At 33.8% G+C, this 19,788-nt stretch overlaps 1 protein-coding gene across 12 annotated transcripts in view; it reads right to left on the reverse strand.

Annotated features, from left to right (window-relative positions):
• LOC143217586 (dystrophin, isoforms A/C/F/G/H) overlaps window positions 1-19,788 on the reverse strand; it is a 1,095,306-nt gene that overhangs the window by 859,606 nt on the left and 215,912 nt on the right. For all 12 annotated transcript variants that reach the window (XM_076442046.1, XM_076442049.1, XM_076442042.1 and 9 more), the window contains one exon: window positions 7,139-7,237. In XM_076442046.1, the coding sequence (XP_076298161.1) occupies window positions 7,139-7,237 (99 nt within the window). The remainder of the gene's footprint in view (window positions 1-7,138; window positions 7,238-19,788) is intronic.

The raw sequence follows: 19,788 nt of genomic DNA on the forward strand, positions 1-19,788 counted from the left end.
TAATGTCGCTAAATAAATACAAACAATACGATAATGTTTATGTTAATATTTTAGTACTTCTTAATATGAAGTTGCATTATGTGCATGCATCGAATACCAACTTTTGGGACAACCTAATATTTATTTAGCAATATTAAAGGATCACACTCCGGAAGAAACTTTTGGGACAACCTAATACTTTATTTTCGGTGAAAGTTTTAGGTGCCTCACCCTATGTAAATTATGCAACACAATAAACTCAGTCAGTTGGACATATTCTGGTCACTTGACCCAAGCACAATACGGAGCGGACACAACATGGCTTGCAGAACACAGTGGACATGCTAGACTGAATAAAAGAAACAGAATCTCCTGGAAGGGTTTTAGCTTCGTAAGGATATTGATTTGTACCACCAAATACTAAGTTGTTGCCTGTGAAATGTCCGCTTTTAGAATGCATATGTTACGAAGCGTTTTGAGCAAGAAATACTGTCACAATCTTCAAGTGTAATATAATTTTAAGGTACAAAGCTGATCTTTGAGGTTCCATTTTCAGTTTTTATTAAACCCATTCTGAAATTCTCAGCTAACGTACACATGAGACAGGCACATGTAAGAATCGTACGATTAACTAGAACTAAGTGATGTCAAATATTTGTTAACGAATCAGCAAGAGTAAGATTTCATATCTGTCCCGTACAATCTTCGACAATTCAATTCTCATCAGAGTAGAATTCAGTAGAATCAAAAACAAAACCAAGGTATTTACATTTTTGATTTCTTGCGGACCATGTAATAATGAAACCCGTGTTTTCTAAAATAGATAAATAAGATAAAAGTTTTTTTTACAGTGTATAAAACTATACGTCTCTTCAGATATTTTCTTTGATATAAAACAATACAATATTTATGATAAAAACATATTTATTTAACAGAAATCTGCTTCAAACTTAGGCGTACGATTTTAAAGACAAAGATAATGGCCTCTCGTGTGTGACAATTTCAAAAATATAATTATCTTAATCATATCATTTGTGATTCCACTTCTGGCAGTTTGAAAATTCAACCCAATTTTTATCATTACTCAATAAGCAAATTAACCATACATTATCTTCAACAGCAACATCTGACAGAATGGTTTAGTTTCGAATAGTGCTATAGACCTGTGTTAGTTTCATTCATTATTTTTATTTTGTAAAACTCACCAGTTTTACAGAACTCTTTGTTCCTGTAGAATTTTCCTCGTGCTTTTGCACGGGATAAATCTTTTCATTACGTCTCAATTATTGAATAAAATACAAGTATCCGGCTTTAAGTGCTGTCCGACGTTAGGCGATTTCCCCTGATTGTATCAATCGTTCTTCGGTCTCGGATGGAGCAGAGAAGATAGAAATTCTATCCGACTTTCCATCAAGATTGAAGCCTTTTACTGTAGCAATATGCTCGTCGAATTTGAAATATCACCGTGGATAATTGTTCCCCCGTTCGATTCCCGAATCAGAGATAGGATCGATTGGAACACGCGAGACAGAGAGACGAAGTCGTTCTGGCGTAAAGCTCTGTTGAAGAGGTCGCAAAGGGCTACCAATCAATCTTAATTAATTCGTTCGAACGAGCACCGTTCAACAATGCGCCGCTTTCCTGGCGACTGGGAAAGATTACAAAGTTTTGCTTACACAGAAGCATGTTTTATTATGTCTATTGAAGTTTATGGTGCAATTAAAACGTATATTTCTGCCCGCGAGTAAATTGAACACGAGAAATTAAATTGTTCTACAAAGCAGTTCTACAAAAGTTAATACATATATTTGTAACACATACAGTGGGTGTAAAAAGTAGTTGTCTTTTTTAATTCCTTTAAAACGGAACAACTTTTTAAAAATTGGACTGAAAACGGCTTAACGTTTTTTGAGATGTGAGAAAAATCAGTTTTGTTAGGTAATGCGTAAATACTTTTATTCAGAGACCATAACTGTTATAACCAAAAAGTAGAAAAGTCATAGAATGACAAGTATTTCATCGACTAAAATCGTATTGGTTACAAATAAGGATTATACATAAGTAACTCGAAAATTTTTTCTCTTGTTGGCAAATGTTATCGTTGAGAGAAATTCATTTCGATCACTTGTAACAGTTATCAATGAGAGGAATTTATTTCGGTTTTTGAAGGAAATTATTAACACTTTACCTACCGGAAGCCTATTAATAGGATTTTCAATAATTGTACTGTACCGAAAGAAAGCATAGACATTTTCTTTTACATTGTAATCTGAAATGAAACTATAAGATAACGTTATTGAGGGTGACTTGTTAGTTCACAACGAAAATTGCTGTTGCTATTGAAGGTTCCATTAAAAAGTGTTAAGCCATGTACCATTTTTCAAAATTATGCAATAATTACCGGTCGGTAATGTGTTAACATACATTTTTATCGGAATATTGTAAGGCAAGGGGTTAAAAAAAAGAGTACTGATCACCTTGAAATCACGGAATAAATGACGTTAGGAAAACATAACCCTTACAACATTGTCCTGAACACTTTTTCCATAAAATCATTAATGAGATATTTATGTGTTACCATTTAAATGCTCCACCCTATACACTGTTACGAAAGTAAAGGAAAATATTCCCACATCCATATCGAGCAAGTTTATGTCGAAACGTTTGAATATCGATCAAAACGAAATACGCACGTGGAACGAGCATTTATACACGAGAAATAAACGTCCTCGACTCGCTCAGGAAAGACCCAGAGTCCAATAAAACTTATGAATAGGCAGTGGATTTTATGCATTTATGTTAAAAAAAGAGTCGATACAGTTAAGAGATAGATATACAACATATTCCCCATTTAGAAAGATTATTAAAGAGAGAAACAAATTTAAATCTGCTTTCTGCTTCTTGCAATGGATCCCACCGATTTATATTTTGCATAAATATCCGCAGTCCAGTTATCAACGCTCTTATCAGCAGTCAAAAAGCTCTAATAAATCCGTCACATCGTATTTACGAATGAATCGTGAAAAGAACGTATGTGTTCTTTAATCGCAGACAGCAACAAACACAAAACTGAACACAAGTGATATATCCTCGAAAATTCGGTAGCAAATCGCCGAAGGGGTGCATGTAGGGATGACCACGAACCCCGCGCCCGAGCAATCAATAGTCTGAGCATAACTATTGCGCGAGAAGCAACAATGTATAGTCGACGCACAGGAGAAGGCGTGGCAACGTTCATTGGTCCCTTAATGCCAATGCCAATGTCAGGGTTCTCCCGGTCAGTAACCCAGGAACCTTCGCCCTCTCGTAGAAATTCGAGGAAGCGACATCATCCCCTCGAACTCGGAAGTTAAAGTGGACCTTCAACGACGGGAACGATATGGCAGGAAACTGCAAGCTAAGGGTGGTTCTGTTGACTTTACCCTCTAGAGCGAACCCTCCCCACAAGGGTGGGAAGTTGCATTTCTGTTTTCAACCCTTGTAGATGCTACAGATCGCAGCGTTATCGACGCTGGAGTTTTCAGCTACCCGGTCTCGTCGGTATATCCGACGTGATAAGAATGATTGTAGTTTACATTTGTAGATAAGCGGCGATATTTCAATTAAATGTACCGTGCGATCAAGACAAAAGGACAGAATGGAAAATATTGGGTTGGAAAGAAAGTTCGTAGCGTTTTGAAATTAAGAATCGAAGATAAAATTAAGATATTTATTCATATGTTTATTCAATAACACGAGAAGTTACCTCAAGAATTGCAAAAAGTAATAGAACAGAATGGAAAATATTGGGTTGGAAAGAAAGTTCGTAGCGTTTTGAAATTAAGAATCGAAGATAAAATTAAGGCATTTATTCATATGTTTATTCAATAACACGAGAAGTTACCTCAAGAATTGCAAAAAGTAATAGAACAGAATGGAAAATATTGGGTTGGAAAGAAAGTTCGTAGCGTTTTGAAATTAAGAATCGAAGATAAAATTAAGGCATTTATTCATATGTTTATTCAATAACACGAGAAGTTACCTCAAGAATTGCAAAAAGTAATAGAACAGAATGGAAAATATTGGGTTGGAAAGAAAGTTCGTAGCGTTTTGAAATTAAGAATCGAAGATAAAATTAAGGCATTTATTCATATGTTTATTCAATAACACGAGAAGTTACCTCAAGAATTGCAAAAAGTAATAGAACAGAATGGAAAATATTGGGTTGGAAAGAAAGTTCGTAGCGTTTTGAAATTAAGAATCGAAGATAAAATTAAGGCATTTATTCATATGTTTATTCAATGACACGAGAAGTTACCTCAAGAATTGCAAAAAGTAATAGAACAGAATGGAAAATATTGGGTTGGAAAGAAAGTTCGTAGCGTTTTGAAATTAAGAATCGAAGATAAAATTAAGGCATTTATTCATATGTTTATTCAATAACACGAGAAGTTACCTCAAGAATTGCAAAAAGTAATAGAACAGAATGGAAAATATGTTATTGAATAAGTCTATGAATAAATATCTGAATTTTAGATTTCAATTTCAATTTACAAACGCTACGAACTTTCGCTCCAGTCCAATAGCTTTTACAAATCATTATATAACTATTTCTTTTTCACTACTAATATTCACGTTGAAGCTAGTGATAATATACAGTGAGTGTACGAAGTATTCGTACACCTTTTAAAAACTAATAACTTTTTTATAATTGTACCACACGACCTGATTTTTTATAGTCAATTAGAAGCATTGGTTTACAAAATGATATGCAAAAAAGATTGTCCAAAAATTATGATTTACAAGGTTACATGCAAAAATAAGCAAGGTATTTTTTAAAACTTTTTTATTTGGGCCCTTAATGAAAATTTAAAATATATGTTTTGTAGATCTATGTTAGTTATGCACATGCTGAAAATTGCATCGAAGTCGGTTGACGCAGGAAAAAACGACACGCATCGACAGATGTACGATTCTATGGATTTTAAGCAGAAATTGATCAAAAGTCGTGTAAAACTCCGATTTTTACCATTTTTAACCGCTTGTAACTCGTGTGTATGTTAATCGATTTCGATGAAATTTTCAGCATGTGTATAAGTAACATAGATCTACAAAACATATATTTTACATTTTCATTGGGGGCCCAAATAAAAAAGTTTTAAAAAATCCCTTTTTTATTTTTGCTTGTTGCCTTGTAAATTGTAATTTTTGAAAAATCTTTTTTGCATATCATTTCGTAAACCAATGCTTCCAATTGATTATAAAAAATCAGGTCGTTTGGTACAATTATAAAAAAAGGTTATTAATTTTTACAAAAGTGTACGAATACTTCGTACACCCACTGTATGGTGCAAAATAAAAATGATGTGCATCGATGGCAAGAAACAGGAACGGCATGAACACGTTTATTTCTTCTTTTAATAATTCTATTAAATTATACGGTTGGTATAATGGAATTCTTAGAGTCCTCCAATATTTTCACCATTTCATGTTTCGTCTACTCACTTTTATACATATATTATTATTTTTTTGTATTATTTTATATATATTGTATTTATATATTTTTATGGAATAGATTTGACAAAACTCTGGTTGCTTCATTTTGGAAATAAAATGGAATGTCTGTTTGTTTGATAAATACGTTATATAAATTGTTCCATCAGACAGGGGCAGTAACCTTTCGCGATATTTCAAATTTAGGAGTGTGATTACAGTAATGCGTACCATAAAAATTACGAGTCGCAACTATCTTTCTTTTACTATACCGGTATCTTTCGATAATCCATTTATTTTCAAAAGAATATACTACGCGAAGCAGTTCAAGTTTAAAATACTATTAGCTCTTTTTAGAGCTACGAAATCTTTAACAGTGTCGGGAACTTCGACCTCGATAGTTTGAAAGTCCACCCGGTTCTCAATTAATTATGTGCAGCCGAAATTAGCCACAAGAGTGTTCTATGTTTGGTACACTGCGCCACAGCAGTTGTATAATATTTTTACCTGTAGCACATCTGGCTGTTGAGAGGTAATTAACAATATGTATCACACAATAATACCCCGTAGCATAATAAATGATATATAACATGGTAAATAATAAAGTACCTAAGTGTTCTCCATTATGACAAAGTACAAAATAGTATTACAAAATATCTTTAACATAAATGCAGTTTAACGCAAATGCAGTTTTCTTACTAAAATGTCTCTAACCCAGAACTTTAGGGTTCGTTGCTTCTATGCCTTCTGCAAAATGCCTTCTATAAAAGAAGTAGACATCAAATATCATATATATTTCTGGAAAGCTTCGACAGCATACATTTCATGAAAAGTGGCGCATGAAAGTCTGATATATTCTCCTGTGACGTGAACCGAAGCAAATCGAAATGGAGTAGGGTAGGACCAAAGTCAATGAAAGAACCGGGATCAAACCCTGAGTTATCATCGATCCACTAATATTTGGTTTGATATAATATGTGCTTTATCGTTGTAGTATCACGAATAATAAACAACTTCGGATTAAGTTAGTATATTTTTAGTTGGACTAGGGTTTAGTTGGACTAGCAAAGTCGATGAAACAACCGGGATGAAACCCTGATATGTTCCATTAGTATTTGGTTTGATATAATATGTGCTTTATCGTTGTAGTATTACGAATAATAAACAACTTCGGATTAAGTTAGTATATTTTTAGTTGGACTAGGGTTTAGTTGGACTAGCAAAGTCGATGAAACAACCGGGATGAAACCCTGATATGTTCCATTAGTATTTGGTTTGATATAATATGTGCTTTATCGTTGTAGTATTACGAATAATAAACAACTTCGGATTAAGTTAGTATATTTTTAGTTGTACTAGGGTGGTAGCAAAGTCGATGAAACAACCGGGATGAAACCCTGATATGTTCCATTAGTATTTGGTTTGATATAATATGTGCTTTATCGTTGTAGTATCACGAATAATAAACAACTTCGGATTAAGTTAGTATATTTTTAGTTGGACTAGGGTTTAGTTGGACTAGCAAAGTCGATGAAACAACCGGGATGAAACCCTGATATGTTCCATTAGTATTTGGTTTGATATAATATGTGCTTTGTCGCTGTAGTATTACAAAGAATAAACCACTTCGGGTTACGTTAGTATATTTTGGAAACCAGATACATAGATTTAAGGATAATCGACTTACCCTCTGTTTGTCGATCATATGCATGATTTTGTCGACGTCGCCGACAACCACAGCCTGTTGTCGTGACATCTCTTCTTCAACTGTCAGCCAATCGCGTATCTGTAACAAGAAACGCATTCAAACTTTTTAACGTGTACTTCGCGCACACACAGTAAATTGTATATCTCGTTTGAACTATAATAATTAGACTGCGGATGTTTATGCAATTTGATATTTTTGTAGACGAATTTTTAAAAAAACTCAAATCAAATATAATCTTATTATTATATATTTGAAAACAATTTAAATCGTACTGAATTCTATCGTATTTTATATCCTAGCATTTTTTGAAGACTTTCAAAAGCCATAATTGCATAAAGATCCGCCGTCTATTAATAATTAAACCCTTAGCACACGAGTGGTGGTGACTCAGTGTCATCGCTAAAAATTGCTGTACCATTATTCACAATATTGTTTACATTATTAAATATCTTGGTATCTAATCAATTACTACACATTTAAGTATTGCATTATGTCAATTTAATGAAAAAAATCGTATGGAACGAAATTATTCTAGGTCGGACATGTTTAACACTAAACCTACCAACACCAGTGAAAATGACCGGTTCCAGGTTTTTTTATTCTACAATTAGAAAAATAATAAAACTGATTTCGTAATAAACGATTACATAGATGTCTTTAGTAGTGCACGTATTACAATAGGAACCGCACAAAGTCTAAATAAAATAAATCTTGTCATTTTTATACGGGAACATGTGTGTACCACTTATTTTTAAGGCTCGGTAGGTTCAGTGTTAAATTTCGAGTTCATAATTGTACTACTCTCACAATACATTGGATCAATATTCCAGACAATTATATGTATAAAATATTCACAGATTCGCTCTGAACAAAATGCCCGGACCCGCGATGTTAATAAATGTAATATTACTCGCTGTTTCTACTTATGTATATTAACCGCAGACAAATTATCCTGGTAAATATTAAATAATACTGCACCGCTATTCACGTGTATCAGCATGGAAACGCATGTAAGTAATAATTCAAAACGAACGAATTTTTCCATACAAAATATTTTAGCATTTCCAAATTATTTTTAGACAGACAATTGATTCTTTTTGAATGCAGAATAGATAGTATCATACCTAACATTTAATTAATCCGTAATCACAAACGTGTCATCTATCAGACCCTCACGAGTAGACTGCAGGTGAACATCAAGAAAGTGCAATCAATAATGTATACAAATTATGATTTCCATGAATTATTTTATAGAAACCAAACTAATGTTTTAAACATTTCATAAATGCATAAAGATCGGCAGTCTTGTGAGATGAGCGAGTGAATGGAACAATAGAATTGCACTGGTCAAGGTTTATGTAAACCGAGTCGAATTTCTTAGCCGTGGGGCTGAAATAAAATATACAGCGGATTCCGGTGAATTGGGACACCGCTTAATCGGGGCTGCCGTTTACTCGGGACAAATATTGAAGAACGGAAATAAAAACTTGAATACAATACTACTGGGAAAGCTTTATTGGAACAGCTGCTTAATTGGTATAAATTATCTCGTCCCAATGCGTTCCAATTAACCGGAATCCATTGCATATTATTATACATTTTCCTTATTTAAGGTATCTGTACCGATTACTGCGATATCATGCTTCAATCGTACTTTATTTCAATATTATTCCCAATTTATCACGAAATAATAAATGTGTTTAACCCTTTAACTGCGGGTACTTTTAGCACAGCCGATCAAACTCTAAAGATCATTACGATTACTGAAGTGATATTCTATTTTAAAAGATCTTTTTTATTGTGTTTATTTTATTTTTATTTTAGTGGTATATAAGCACCAGCCGCTATTTGATATTAGCAAAAATCAACACGTTCTTTGTATACCACGCCCGCCTTTGGCTTTAATTTCAGTATGTGGCTTATAAACCACACCCGCAGTTAAAGGGTTAAGCATTTTATGGAAGAATAATGTGTTCTGAATACAAAAAAAATTGGCGGTCCTAAATTCTAATACAACGTAAGAAAATATTAAAAGATAAAATTGATTTTATCGATTGAGTCGACTGAACATTTTACACGTATTACTGCGGACGAAAAAGAGCCATGTACTAATTACTGCGGATTAGAATTCGAAATACCAAATTACGTATTTAGGTATTAATTTAAATAAATCCTGAGCAAAGTAACAAATAATTCTTTATTTCCTACATTTTAAATGAATAAACCTTTTATTCATTTTAACGCCGTGGTATATTATTATATAAATAACTAAACACATTATTTTAATCTCAGTATTCTAATCTCGTTAGGGAAAAATACCGCGGTAAAACACGTATACATCCGCAGTAATAGTAATACATTTATCCTATGTCTTATTTGTGGGAAATATTTGTGCTCGGAAAATATGTACAATCTGGATTAATCTGGACGGCCAGAGTTGGGCAAAAATTTAATCAACGATTGACGAATTTTCTACTTCAATCGTTAATCGCAATTAACAATTAATCTCCTAGCTTAGTTGTTAATTGCGGTTAATGATTAAATACTTATTAATCCTTAAAATTGCGGTTAACGATTATTAATCGTTAATTGGGAATAACGGTTAAATTTATATTCCTTTAAATTGCAATCGTCAATCGGATAGTTGATTAATGATTAACTGCTGAAATTTCGAAATGAAATACGGAATCAAAATATATATGAAAAATATTAATACAATATATATGACAAGAAATATGAACAAAATATATGAATACTGAAAAAATGTAAACTGAATTTAGGCGTATTGTCATTTAGTCCATAATACAAACTCTGTTTACGTGCTTTTATGTTTTTTTTTTTCGATGATTTCTTTTTTCAATCAACGATTGATGATTAACTTCATCAATCGATTGAGTCAGTCTCCGATTTTTCGACGATTTCTTTTTGTAATTAACGATTGACGATTAACTTCATCAATCGATTGAATCAATCGTCGATTTTTCAATGATTACCTTTTTTGATCGTACACATTAATCAATCAATCTTGATTAAAATTTTAAACGATTAATGCCCAACTCTATCGACGGCCCTGTAAATAAACTGGATAGCGACGGAATGGAAATTGAAAGAAATGGCCGATCGATCAACAGGGGATTGAGGACATGCTAGACGGGAACGAATCGACTATTTACAGCCGGAAATTAACTGGGAGTGTCCGTCCGTAAGTGGCCAACTCCGTCTCCTAATTTCAGGCGGGAAAGGGAGCAGATGGACGCGAGCGCGTCTGTCACGGTCCAAACATTAACGCGGCCCCGCGTATTGTTTTCCGAACGCTGTCTCCTCGATTACCGCGCATTCTCTTCGTTAACGAGATTATCGGGTACTGGGCGCGCAACAATTCGACTCGCAAATACGCGTTTCAATACCGGGGGAAACAACACTCTCTCTCTCTCCCCTTCCTTTGTAAATCGGCCCGAACCGTGTAATTAAATATCAAGAATACGGTAGTTAATTAATGTTGCGTGGAAACAAACAATCGGAAGCCGGTACGCGCAGTTCGATGACCGCCGAATTGCGCGCGATGATTCCTCGGGTCTGTGATGATTGGCAAACTGTGCGCTTCGAAGCGATTAATTATGTTTGCGAATAGGGCTCAAGTGAAAGGGTTATGGGAGCTGTGCTCGACGCGTGCGAAGAGTTCTCGCAATGACCAGACAGTAGACGATTAGGTACTTAGGGCGCACCTGTTCATTAAAGATTCAAGTATTACGAAAACATAGTAAAATTCATTGGGTTTTGTTCCGGCTGGCATCCCGAATAAAACGCTTAATGGAGCAAATTCGTTTTCATGTTAAATACTTCAAACTGTTGTAATGTTTCATTGAAAAAAGCATGCATGTACCGATTTGTGTGTTGCGAAAATGTTTAAGGACAGGTGTTCTCTGTATTATATAATATATTAATATTATACGTTATATTAAATATTATATATCATATGTTATATTAATATTATATATTGTATTAATATCTAATAGCTGTAATATACAAATTTCAGCTTTTCGAAAAAATTGTTTTGATTGTGTCGTCTGTCATCGTGGTTGAAGGATTTAAAAAGTAGATTGATTAAATTAATGTTTTATAACTTTTATATGAAATAATTGGTAAAGCAATGTTTGTACAATACAATATTTCAAATGTGTTGTTTAACCAGAGGTTGCGCTCCTGAAATCCTCATTTGCGCCACTTCTCTACAAAAAATTATGCTTTTTAACACATTCATCGTCATGATGGTCACCGATAACAGTCTCTGAAATTTCCATTTACATAATTTTTCTTCCGTATATGTCGCAACGGTCGCATAGCGAGCAACGGGCAAGTAAACATGTTATGGCGGACGTAATTTTATACAATTCAATAGTACAATGCAATTCGATATTCTATTCATAATATAGGGTTTGTGGCGTTTTAAAAATAAAATTCCAATGTGAGATTAAGATATTCGTTCATAGATTTATTCAAAAACACATTTCCCATTCTGTTCTTTTACTTTTTGCCACTTTTGAGGTAGCCTATCACATTATTGAATAAACCTATGAATAAATATCTTAATTTTATCTTTGAATATTAATTTGAAAACGCTACGAACTTTCTTTCCAAACGAATAAAAATGTTTTGCAGTGATTGTGGGAATCAGAAATAACATAAGAATTGATTTCATCCCTTAACGACTTCGTTACATTAAAATCAATATTACAACATTCAGCATGACCAAAATGATATCACAATTAAGCAACAAAAATCAGTTAGTAAGTAGACTGCAGATTTCAGACAATTACAGCAAGTGTTAATAATATAATACAATATCATTTTTCATAAAATGTAACAAAGTTTGATTAATTTCTTAATACATTACCACCATTGCCTTTTTTATTTTTGCATGTAACCTTGTAAATTGTAATTTTTGGAAAATCTCTTTTGCATATCACTTCGTAAACCAATGCTTCTAATTGATTATAAAAAATGACGTCGCTTGATACAATTATAAAAAAGTTATTAGTTTTTAAAAGGTGTACGAACACTTTGTACACCCACTGTAAATCTTAAATGATTATTCGATTGAAACTTGGATACTTAATGTTAAATATCTTTTTCGATAACATTTTTATACGGTTTTAACGCTGGGTTTACGGAGCAAAAGTGACTGTTTTACATCACTTTTGCATCACGAGTGAAGGGCCTTGCTGCCAGCGCGCGTAAAAGTTTGTAATACATAGTACATGTAGTTTGTAATAAATAGTAATGATTAGACTGCAGATCTTTATTAGATTAGATGAAATTTAAAATTGTTGAAAAATTTTAAAAATTGAAGATGTCAATATATGATTTCTCTCCTCTATTATAATCATTAAGGGAAGAAAAAACATTTAATTTAGTTTCTATTTTTTGCAATTGATGCAGACAACTTTCACACTTTGACAAGTATATCGCAGCCCCGCAAGAAAAGTGACACAAGTAAAAAAATGGCAATTTCGAGGTTATGTCATTGCAAAATATGTATGAAGTGCCCCAACATGCACGAAAAGCGTCGCATCTCTATCACGCAATTTATCATATTTACCTGAAATTTCAAAGAAGCTTACACTTCTTTAAGTTGATTTTTCTCAAATGCTGCATTTTTGTGTTGTGTCACTTTTCTGGCGGGGGTGCGATATAACAAACAAGAATGTGCCCATCTAAATTTCTAGCCGTTCTTAAAACAATATATACCCAAAGAAACCAATTTGTTAAATAATTCCTGATGGATGCATCTGTACAATCTCAATGTTCGTTAATTAAAAATATTAGAACCCGTCAATTTGATGGGTCGCGTAATAAAATTTCCTACGTGTTTGTCAGCACCGCCGCAAATACTATGGGGTTGGGGATCGACATTTTAAACTACGACCGCCTACTATCTTAAACTCCAAGCAAAGACAAGCATTCCATAAATAAGGAGTGTAAAGTTTGTAAGAATGATGTAAGTGTGCATGTTATATATGTTTTTATTGATTGCAAGTGTTATATATGTTTTTATTGATTGCAAGTGTTATATATGTTTTTATTGATTGCGTTAATGTTTTGTTAATGTTTACGTTGTGATTTTGTTTAAAAATAAAAAGAGACAGTCCCCTGCGAGCGATCAACGAAATAACACGTCGTGTCGAATCTTTATGAATTCCGTGTCGAGCCTCCTTATAATTTTCAAGAGTTGTAAGCTGTGAATCGACATATATTTGTCATCGGTATATATTTGTTGTTTATATTTCGGTAAATCGGGACGATTTGTCGTCAGGACGGCCGAATTGTAAGAATGATGTAAGTGTGCATGTTATATATGTTTTTATTGATTGCAAGTGTTATATATGTTTTTATTGATTGCAAGTGTTATATATGTTTTTATTGATTGCGTTAATGTTTTGTTAATGTTTACGTTGTGATTTTGTTTAAAAATAAAAAGAGACAGTCCCCTGCGAGCGATCAACGAAATAACACGTCGTGTCGAATCTTTATGAATTCCGTGTCGAGCCTCCTTATAAGTTTGACACAACATCGAGGTTTAAAGCGTTACGACTAAAGATGCGATAGTGTAGACCCCACTGTCAGAGGATGTAAAACACAGACCAGGGAATAGGGGTTGAAACGTGTCCTCCATAGAAATAAGTTCAGAGATTCTGCTGGCCCATGAAGTGTCCGTAGCTATTTCGACAGGATTTGTTTAGTATTATCGTGTGGGTGTGTGCGTGCGTGCGTGCGCCGCAGAGGGGTTGGTGGAAATATGCATTTGGGAAAAAGTCTGTCGTGTGTAAACTACGGAGTAAAGAACCTCCAAGGAATAGTTTAGTCGCGCAGAACACAGATTTCTTACAATACCTTCACATAGTTTGCTAACATATTTTACCAGTCAGTATTACCGATGATCTTCACGTTTTATACTTTCTCAGATGAATTTATTACAACGAAAATTTAAGTAGATCTATATTTTTTTCAGTAAAGATTTTATTTTGTATAGTGTAACATGCCGATATTTTCAAAAACGTAAGGTATTTCAATACATTTGTTTATGTACATATCTCTGACCTTTCTAAATATTTTGGAAAATCAAAGCAATTTATTTAGTCAAACGAAAACTAAATCGTTAAAACCTCTATCATCTTCTCGCGAATTCTAACAAAACTTGGCCCTCCCATCACAAAATAATTCATACAAAATATTTATAATCATATTTTACGTTATCTAAACACATGATTTTATTCTTACTGATCGAAATTGTATTTTCTAAAACTAACCAACTCGATGGGGTATTTGAAAACCAATCTTTTAAAGTTTTTACGATAATTATTCACAACACTATTTGAAATAAACAATTAAAAAATAAGTCTTATGAATCAAAATTATAAAAATACTTTTTTGTAGCATTTATCATATAAAAATAATGATTATTTGTTATCTCATTTCAAATAAAATGCATCGTACCCTGTCTTCAATAGAAATCGGCTGACGCGTCTGATCATTGCCAACCAATTCTACTTCTCGCGAATGTGACGAATTCTCAAACTCGTTTTTTCCCGAAAGAACGTCAACCAAAGAAAAGCTATTTATTAATTTTTATTTATTTCTACATGTAGAATCGCTGAATGCTCGCTTGTATTATCCGTTCTGAGACACCCTATATAAATCGCGAAATGCTACACAGCAATAATCATAGTTATAACTCGATTAGTTATTTAATTTTCTATTCTATGTATATTTGCACTCGCGCTGCAACTCAAAAAGGTATGAAATAATAAATCAAATATTTTGTTAATCACATTTATAAACAAGAAGTGCAATTCTCATAAAACAGATTCAAATATTGTCTCCGTTTGTTGTTTTCAATCGTGGAAAGCCATTCGAGTCAAGAAAACTAATGTGTAATAACACGCTTTTGTAGAATGCAGCCACATATGTATAATTCAAGCAGAGTGACAGAACTGTCCTGTACCGATCAAATTATGAAGATAAATGAATGAGATTTTGCAAGTGTCTCTACAACGTTATTACAATGACAACTCGAAAATTGTGTCTTTTGTGTCAAATTACTTTTGCAGCAAAGATACCATACGTTTTCTTCAAATTTTTTATTAGGTGCTGTAATTGAACCATTATTTAGGTAATGAGTTCAAATATTTTCTCCGTTTGTGGTTTTCAATTGTGGAAAGCCATCTGAGTCAAGAAAACTAATGTGTAATAACACGCTTTTGTAGAATGCAGCCATATAATTCAAGCAGAGTGACAGAACTGTCCTGTACCGATCAAATTATGAAGATAAATGAATGAGATTTTGCAAGTGTCTCTATAGTGTTATTATAATGACAACTCGAAAATTGTGTCTTTTGTGTCAAATTACTTTTGCAGCAAAGGTACCATGCGTTTTCTTCAAATTTTTTATTAGGTGCTGTAATTGAACCATTATTTAGATAATGAGTTTTCTATTAAAAAAGAACTTTTTATTTCCGTCAAATCAAAATTGATGGCTTGCAAACACCGATAGGAATGATTTGTAAAAATCTACAAGTAATCTTTTTCTAGACGATTTGTTTAAAGTATAAACTAGATGAATGACCTTTCACAACGGATCTAATTACATATTTCGAAAAAATTTACCTTACCCGAGCAGAGACAAAATTTCCCAAATTTTTAAATATTTCGTAAGCAATAAAAACAGATTACTTGTTGCTGAATATTTACGAGTTTGGTTCAATGATTATGAAATATTTCCTGGGATATACTAGAATAACTCGGTTGCTATTATTGGTGACGGAACAAAATGGGTTTGGATATCATACAATTAAATGTTAATTATCTTGATAAATAATGAGTAGACTGCGGATTTTTATGCATTTATGAAGATGCTGGGTGAAATATAAAACAATGAAAAATCTAAGAATATTGTTATGATCTTTTCAATGTAAAAAGTCTGTTAAGGGATGAAATCAATTTTCATTTTATTCCTGATTCCCACAATCAATGCAGAACATTTTTATTTTTCATAAAGATCCGCAGTCTAATAATGAGTATTGTCAAATATACGAGTATGCTTATTCTTGCTCCAGATCATAGTTGTGCTAATTCAATTACGCAATTGAATTACATTGTATTTCAATTATATCAATCCAAGCATATTCAATTATATCAATCCAAGCATATTCAATTACGTCGTAACTGAATTACATAATTCAAATCTTTCAATTAATTCAATTACTGTGTAATTGAAATACAATATAATTAAAATACAGCTCTCCAAATTATAGCCCAGAACTTTGAACAAGTGCGATATATTTCTATGTTTTTCTTTCATATACTTGTTTGATGTCTGTGCGGTGTAGTTTTTTTCAGTTTTCTGTTATTCGATAATTTTACTTACATATAATATTAATGTTTGTTTAATGAGTCTCATTAGATGATTGTCGTTATTTTTTCCTTTAAATATATCGCAATCTGGGTAAAGTAGGGACATGTTTCCTTTTTCTGCTTTTCATGTTTATGTTTGAAATTTAAAAAGTCTGTAACGCAAAGGTTATTTCTGTTCAGTTATTATGAATTTATAAATAATAAATTCCTTCTGTTTGAATCCTTCACATGGATTTGTCAACCTCTTCTTACCTATTACTTTGTTATCCTTTAATTTTTCATTTTAATTTAATTACATCGTAATTCGTAATGTAATTTAGTTACAATGTATTTTATAATTGCATGTACTTACTAATTGTTATTACTAATTGTACTCGTATGTACAATGTAATTGTAATCTAATTACAATGTATTGTATAATTGCATGTACTTACTAATTGTACTCGGATGTACAATGTAATTGTAATTGCGATTACGAATTACATCGTAATTTAATTAGAATGTATTTTATAGTTGCAATTACTTGCAGTTACTCCATTGCACATCAGTAACTCCATTGCAATTACGAATTACATCACATAATTGAATGAAGATCTGAATTATAAATTACAATATAACTGAATTATAATGTAATTCAATAACATTGTGATTATAATTCCTCGAGTGATTGAATTGTAATTCAATTGCTTTGTAATATTATAATTCGTGGAGTAATTCAATTGTAATTCTGCACAAATCTGTTCTAGATTCGCTAGAAAAAGTTTCATTAAAATAAACGATCCCACCACTGCGACCTCTTGCGAGGATAAATCACGTTCGACAACCGATATCTGAGAACAGTCACGCATACGTGAGGTCGCACGTCAACCTGCTAACATTTTACTTTCTCGATAGAATTCCCGAATATCTCGCGCTTATCTACGTCCCGACGGAATCCCCGATCTGCCGCGTCTGTTCCGATCACTTTTTCGAAGCGGCATGCAGATTTTACGAGACTCTAAATTCCCGTACGATGGATGCGTAACGATAATCATCATCATCCCCCATATTTCAACGGGTCAGATATCAAACTTACTGTCGCGTGAAAAGTCTCGTGGCATATATACGAGGACTCGCCGGAATATTTTCTTACACTTCCACGGACGCGCGTGTATATGCATATGTATATACAATGTATAGATGTATATATATATATATTTTTTTCCACCCTCTTTTCGCAACGTGCTCCCCCGGGACAGCGAGGGGGACGACGTCTAGGCCTTTCATTTTCATCGGGCTTCCCCGTCGGAGTCTTTTCAAGAGGGGTGGGAAAGGGAAGACGGAAAGAAAAAAAAAGAGGAAGCGAGGTCCACCGCGAAGAAAACCACACGAGAGAGATATGATCGTTCTTCGACAACATGCACTTAATCAGGCCGGCTTTATGTGGGAACCGAGGGCTAAGGTGAAAGCCAGAGAGGAAGGACACTGGCTCAGAACCCGAAGCCGGAGAAGAGTGACTTGGGGGACGTCGAACCGAGCAGAGACCTTAATTTCCTGTAGCATTCCGGCTTATCTCTTTCACGATTTATCGACCTACCCGAAAACTTACACGCTTCCCACTAGCAGATACATTGCTACTCGTAGAACAATCGTTTCCTGTTACTCTGAAGAGGCGAGCGCGTCACTAATTCCTCGGTGTCGTCGAGCTATTCAGTCCGAACAGATCTCATTAGGATTTCTTTGTTACACGGGAAATGACGTTTCCCGTGCGGCAATATGGAATTCCTCGACTAATTTACAATTTCAGTCTCGAGCTGGAGTCCGTATCGCTCGTTCCCCGCATCGATGAGGCGCAGCAGCACAATGACGCTTTTTTTGCCTGATAAGCTGGCCAAAATGTGATTTCGAAAAGATTGGCGAAAACGACGAATTTTCGTTTGATAACAAGGAGAGTTCACAGTAGTGGAGTCGTTGATTTTGTTAAACTTTTTCCGGCGAATCTGGAGCAGAAATAAGCTGACCCATGTCCGCGAACGTTTTTGACAACGCTCATTATTTATCAAGGTGATTAACAATTAATTTTATGTTTAATTTTTTATATTTATTACATTTAATTTAATATTCGGCTCAGATAAAAAAGCTTTAAAAAATGCCTTTTTTATTTTTTCATGTAAACCTTGTAAATTATAATTTTTGGCAAATTTCTTTTGCATATCACTCCATAAATCAATGCTTGTAATTGATTATAGAAAATCCGGTGGTTTAGTGCAATTATAAAAAAGTTATTCTGTTTTAAAGGGCGTTCGAATACTTTTGTGGCTCACTGCATATACATTTATATTCAACTAGGCGCACTGTACATTAATTAGGTGAAGCTAAAGCCGACGGCATTTATAATAATATGAAAACAATTTGAACAACATAATACTTTGAACACGTGTAGAAGAATGTTTGATAAAATATGCAGGTTCTCGTTAAAAAATTGTGATGGTTTTTTTCACAGAATAAAATCCTATATTCAGCTACAGGGCTGTTTCATGGGCAGGTATTCATACTGAAAATAAATATATACCAAATTTTCACAGAATACAGAATATTCGGGAAACGTGAGTTTAAGATACAATCGTTGAGAACCATGTCACGTCATCGCAGCAATGCTCCGCACTGCAGTTCATTCAATACAGAAAGATTTCGACGAAAACGGGAACTCCGGCAGTCCCAGATTTTTAATAATTTCTTGTGCATCGAAAACGGAACGCGGTTGAATTGAAGTAAGTGTGCTCGCTGATCGGGCCGGCAGCGATTTAATTAAAAATATCGAGAGCGCGGGAGTAACAGGAGCTCGGTCTGACCTGTATCGCGGCTCTTCTACTTGTTCGGCCGCCGCACTCGTAATAAACAAGCTGCTTGATTTTCAATATAATCACAGTTTGAAGAGGAAATGGAATCCGTTGAATAGGCTCGATAATAACCCGCAGCGAACATTACACGAACAAGAATTCAGAAATAATTACGTTCGAAAATAGCAGAGATATTAATTATGCCGAGGGCGTGGTTCTCAAAGACCTTAGTCGGAGTAGGTGCATACAGTGTGTCCCAACACTCTCTGTCCACCTGAAATGTGTGGTTGTAAGGAAGAGCGCCGCATGTTACAAACTTTCACTTTCGAGATATTGCCGATTAAAGTTTTGATCACTAATTTTGTATTCTATAGTCCAGTCAATAAATGTTCATAAGGG

This window comes from Lasioglossum baleicum, chromosome 17 (genome assembly GCF_051020765.1).
Source record: "Lasioglossum baleicum chromosome 17, iyLasBale1, whole genome shotgun sequence".
In the NCBI taxonomy this organism is placed as follows: Eukaryota; Metazoa; Arthropoda; class Insecta; order Hymenoptera; family Halictidae; genus Lasioglossum; species Lasioglossum baleicum.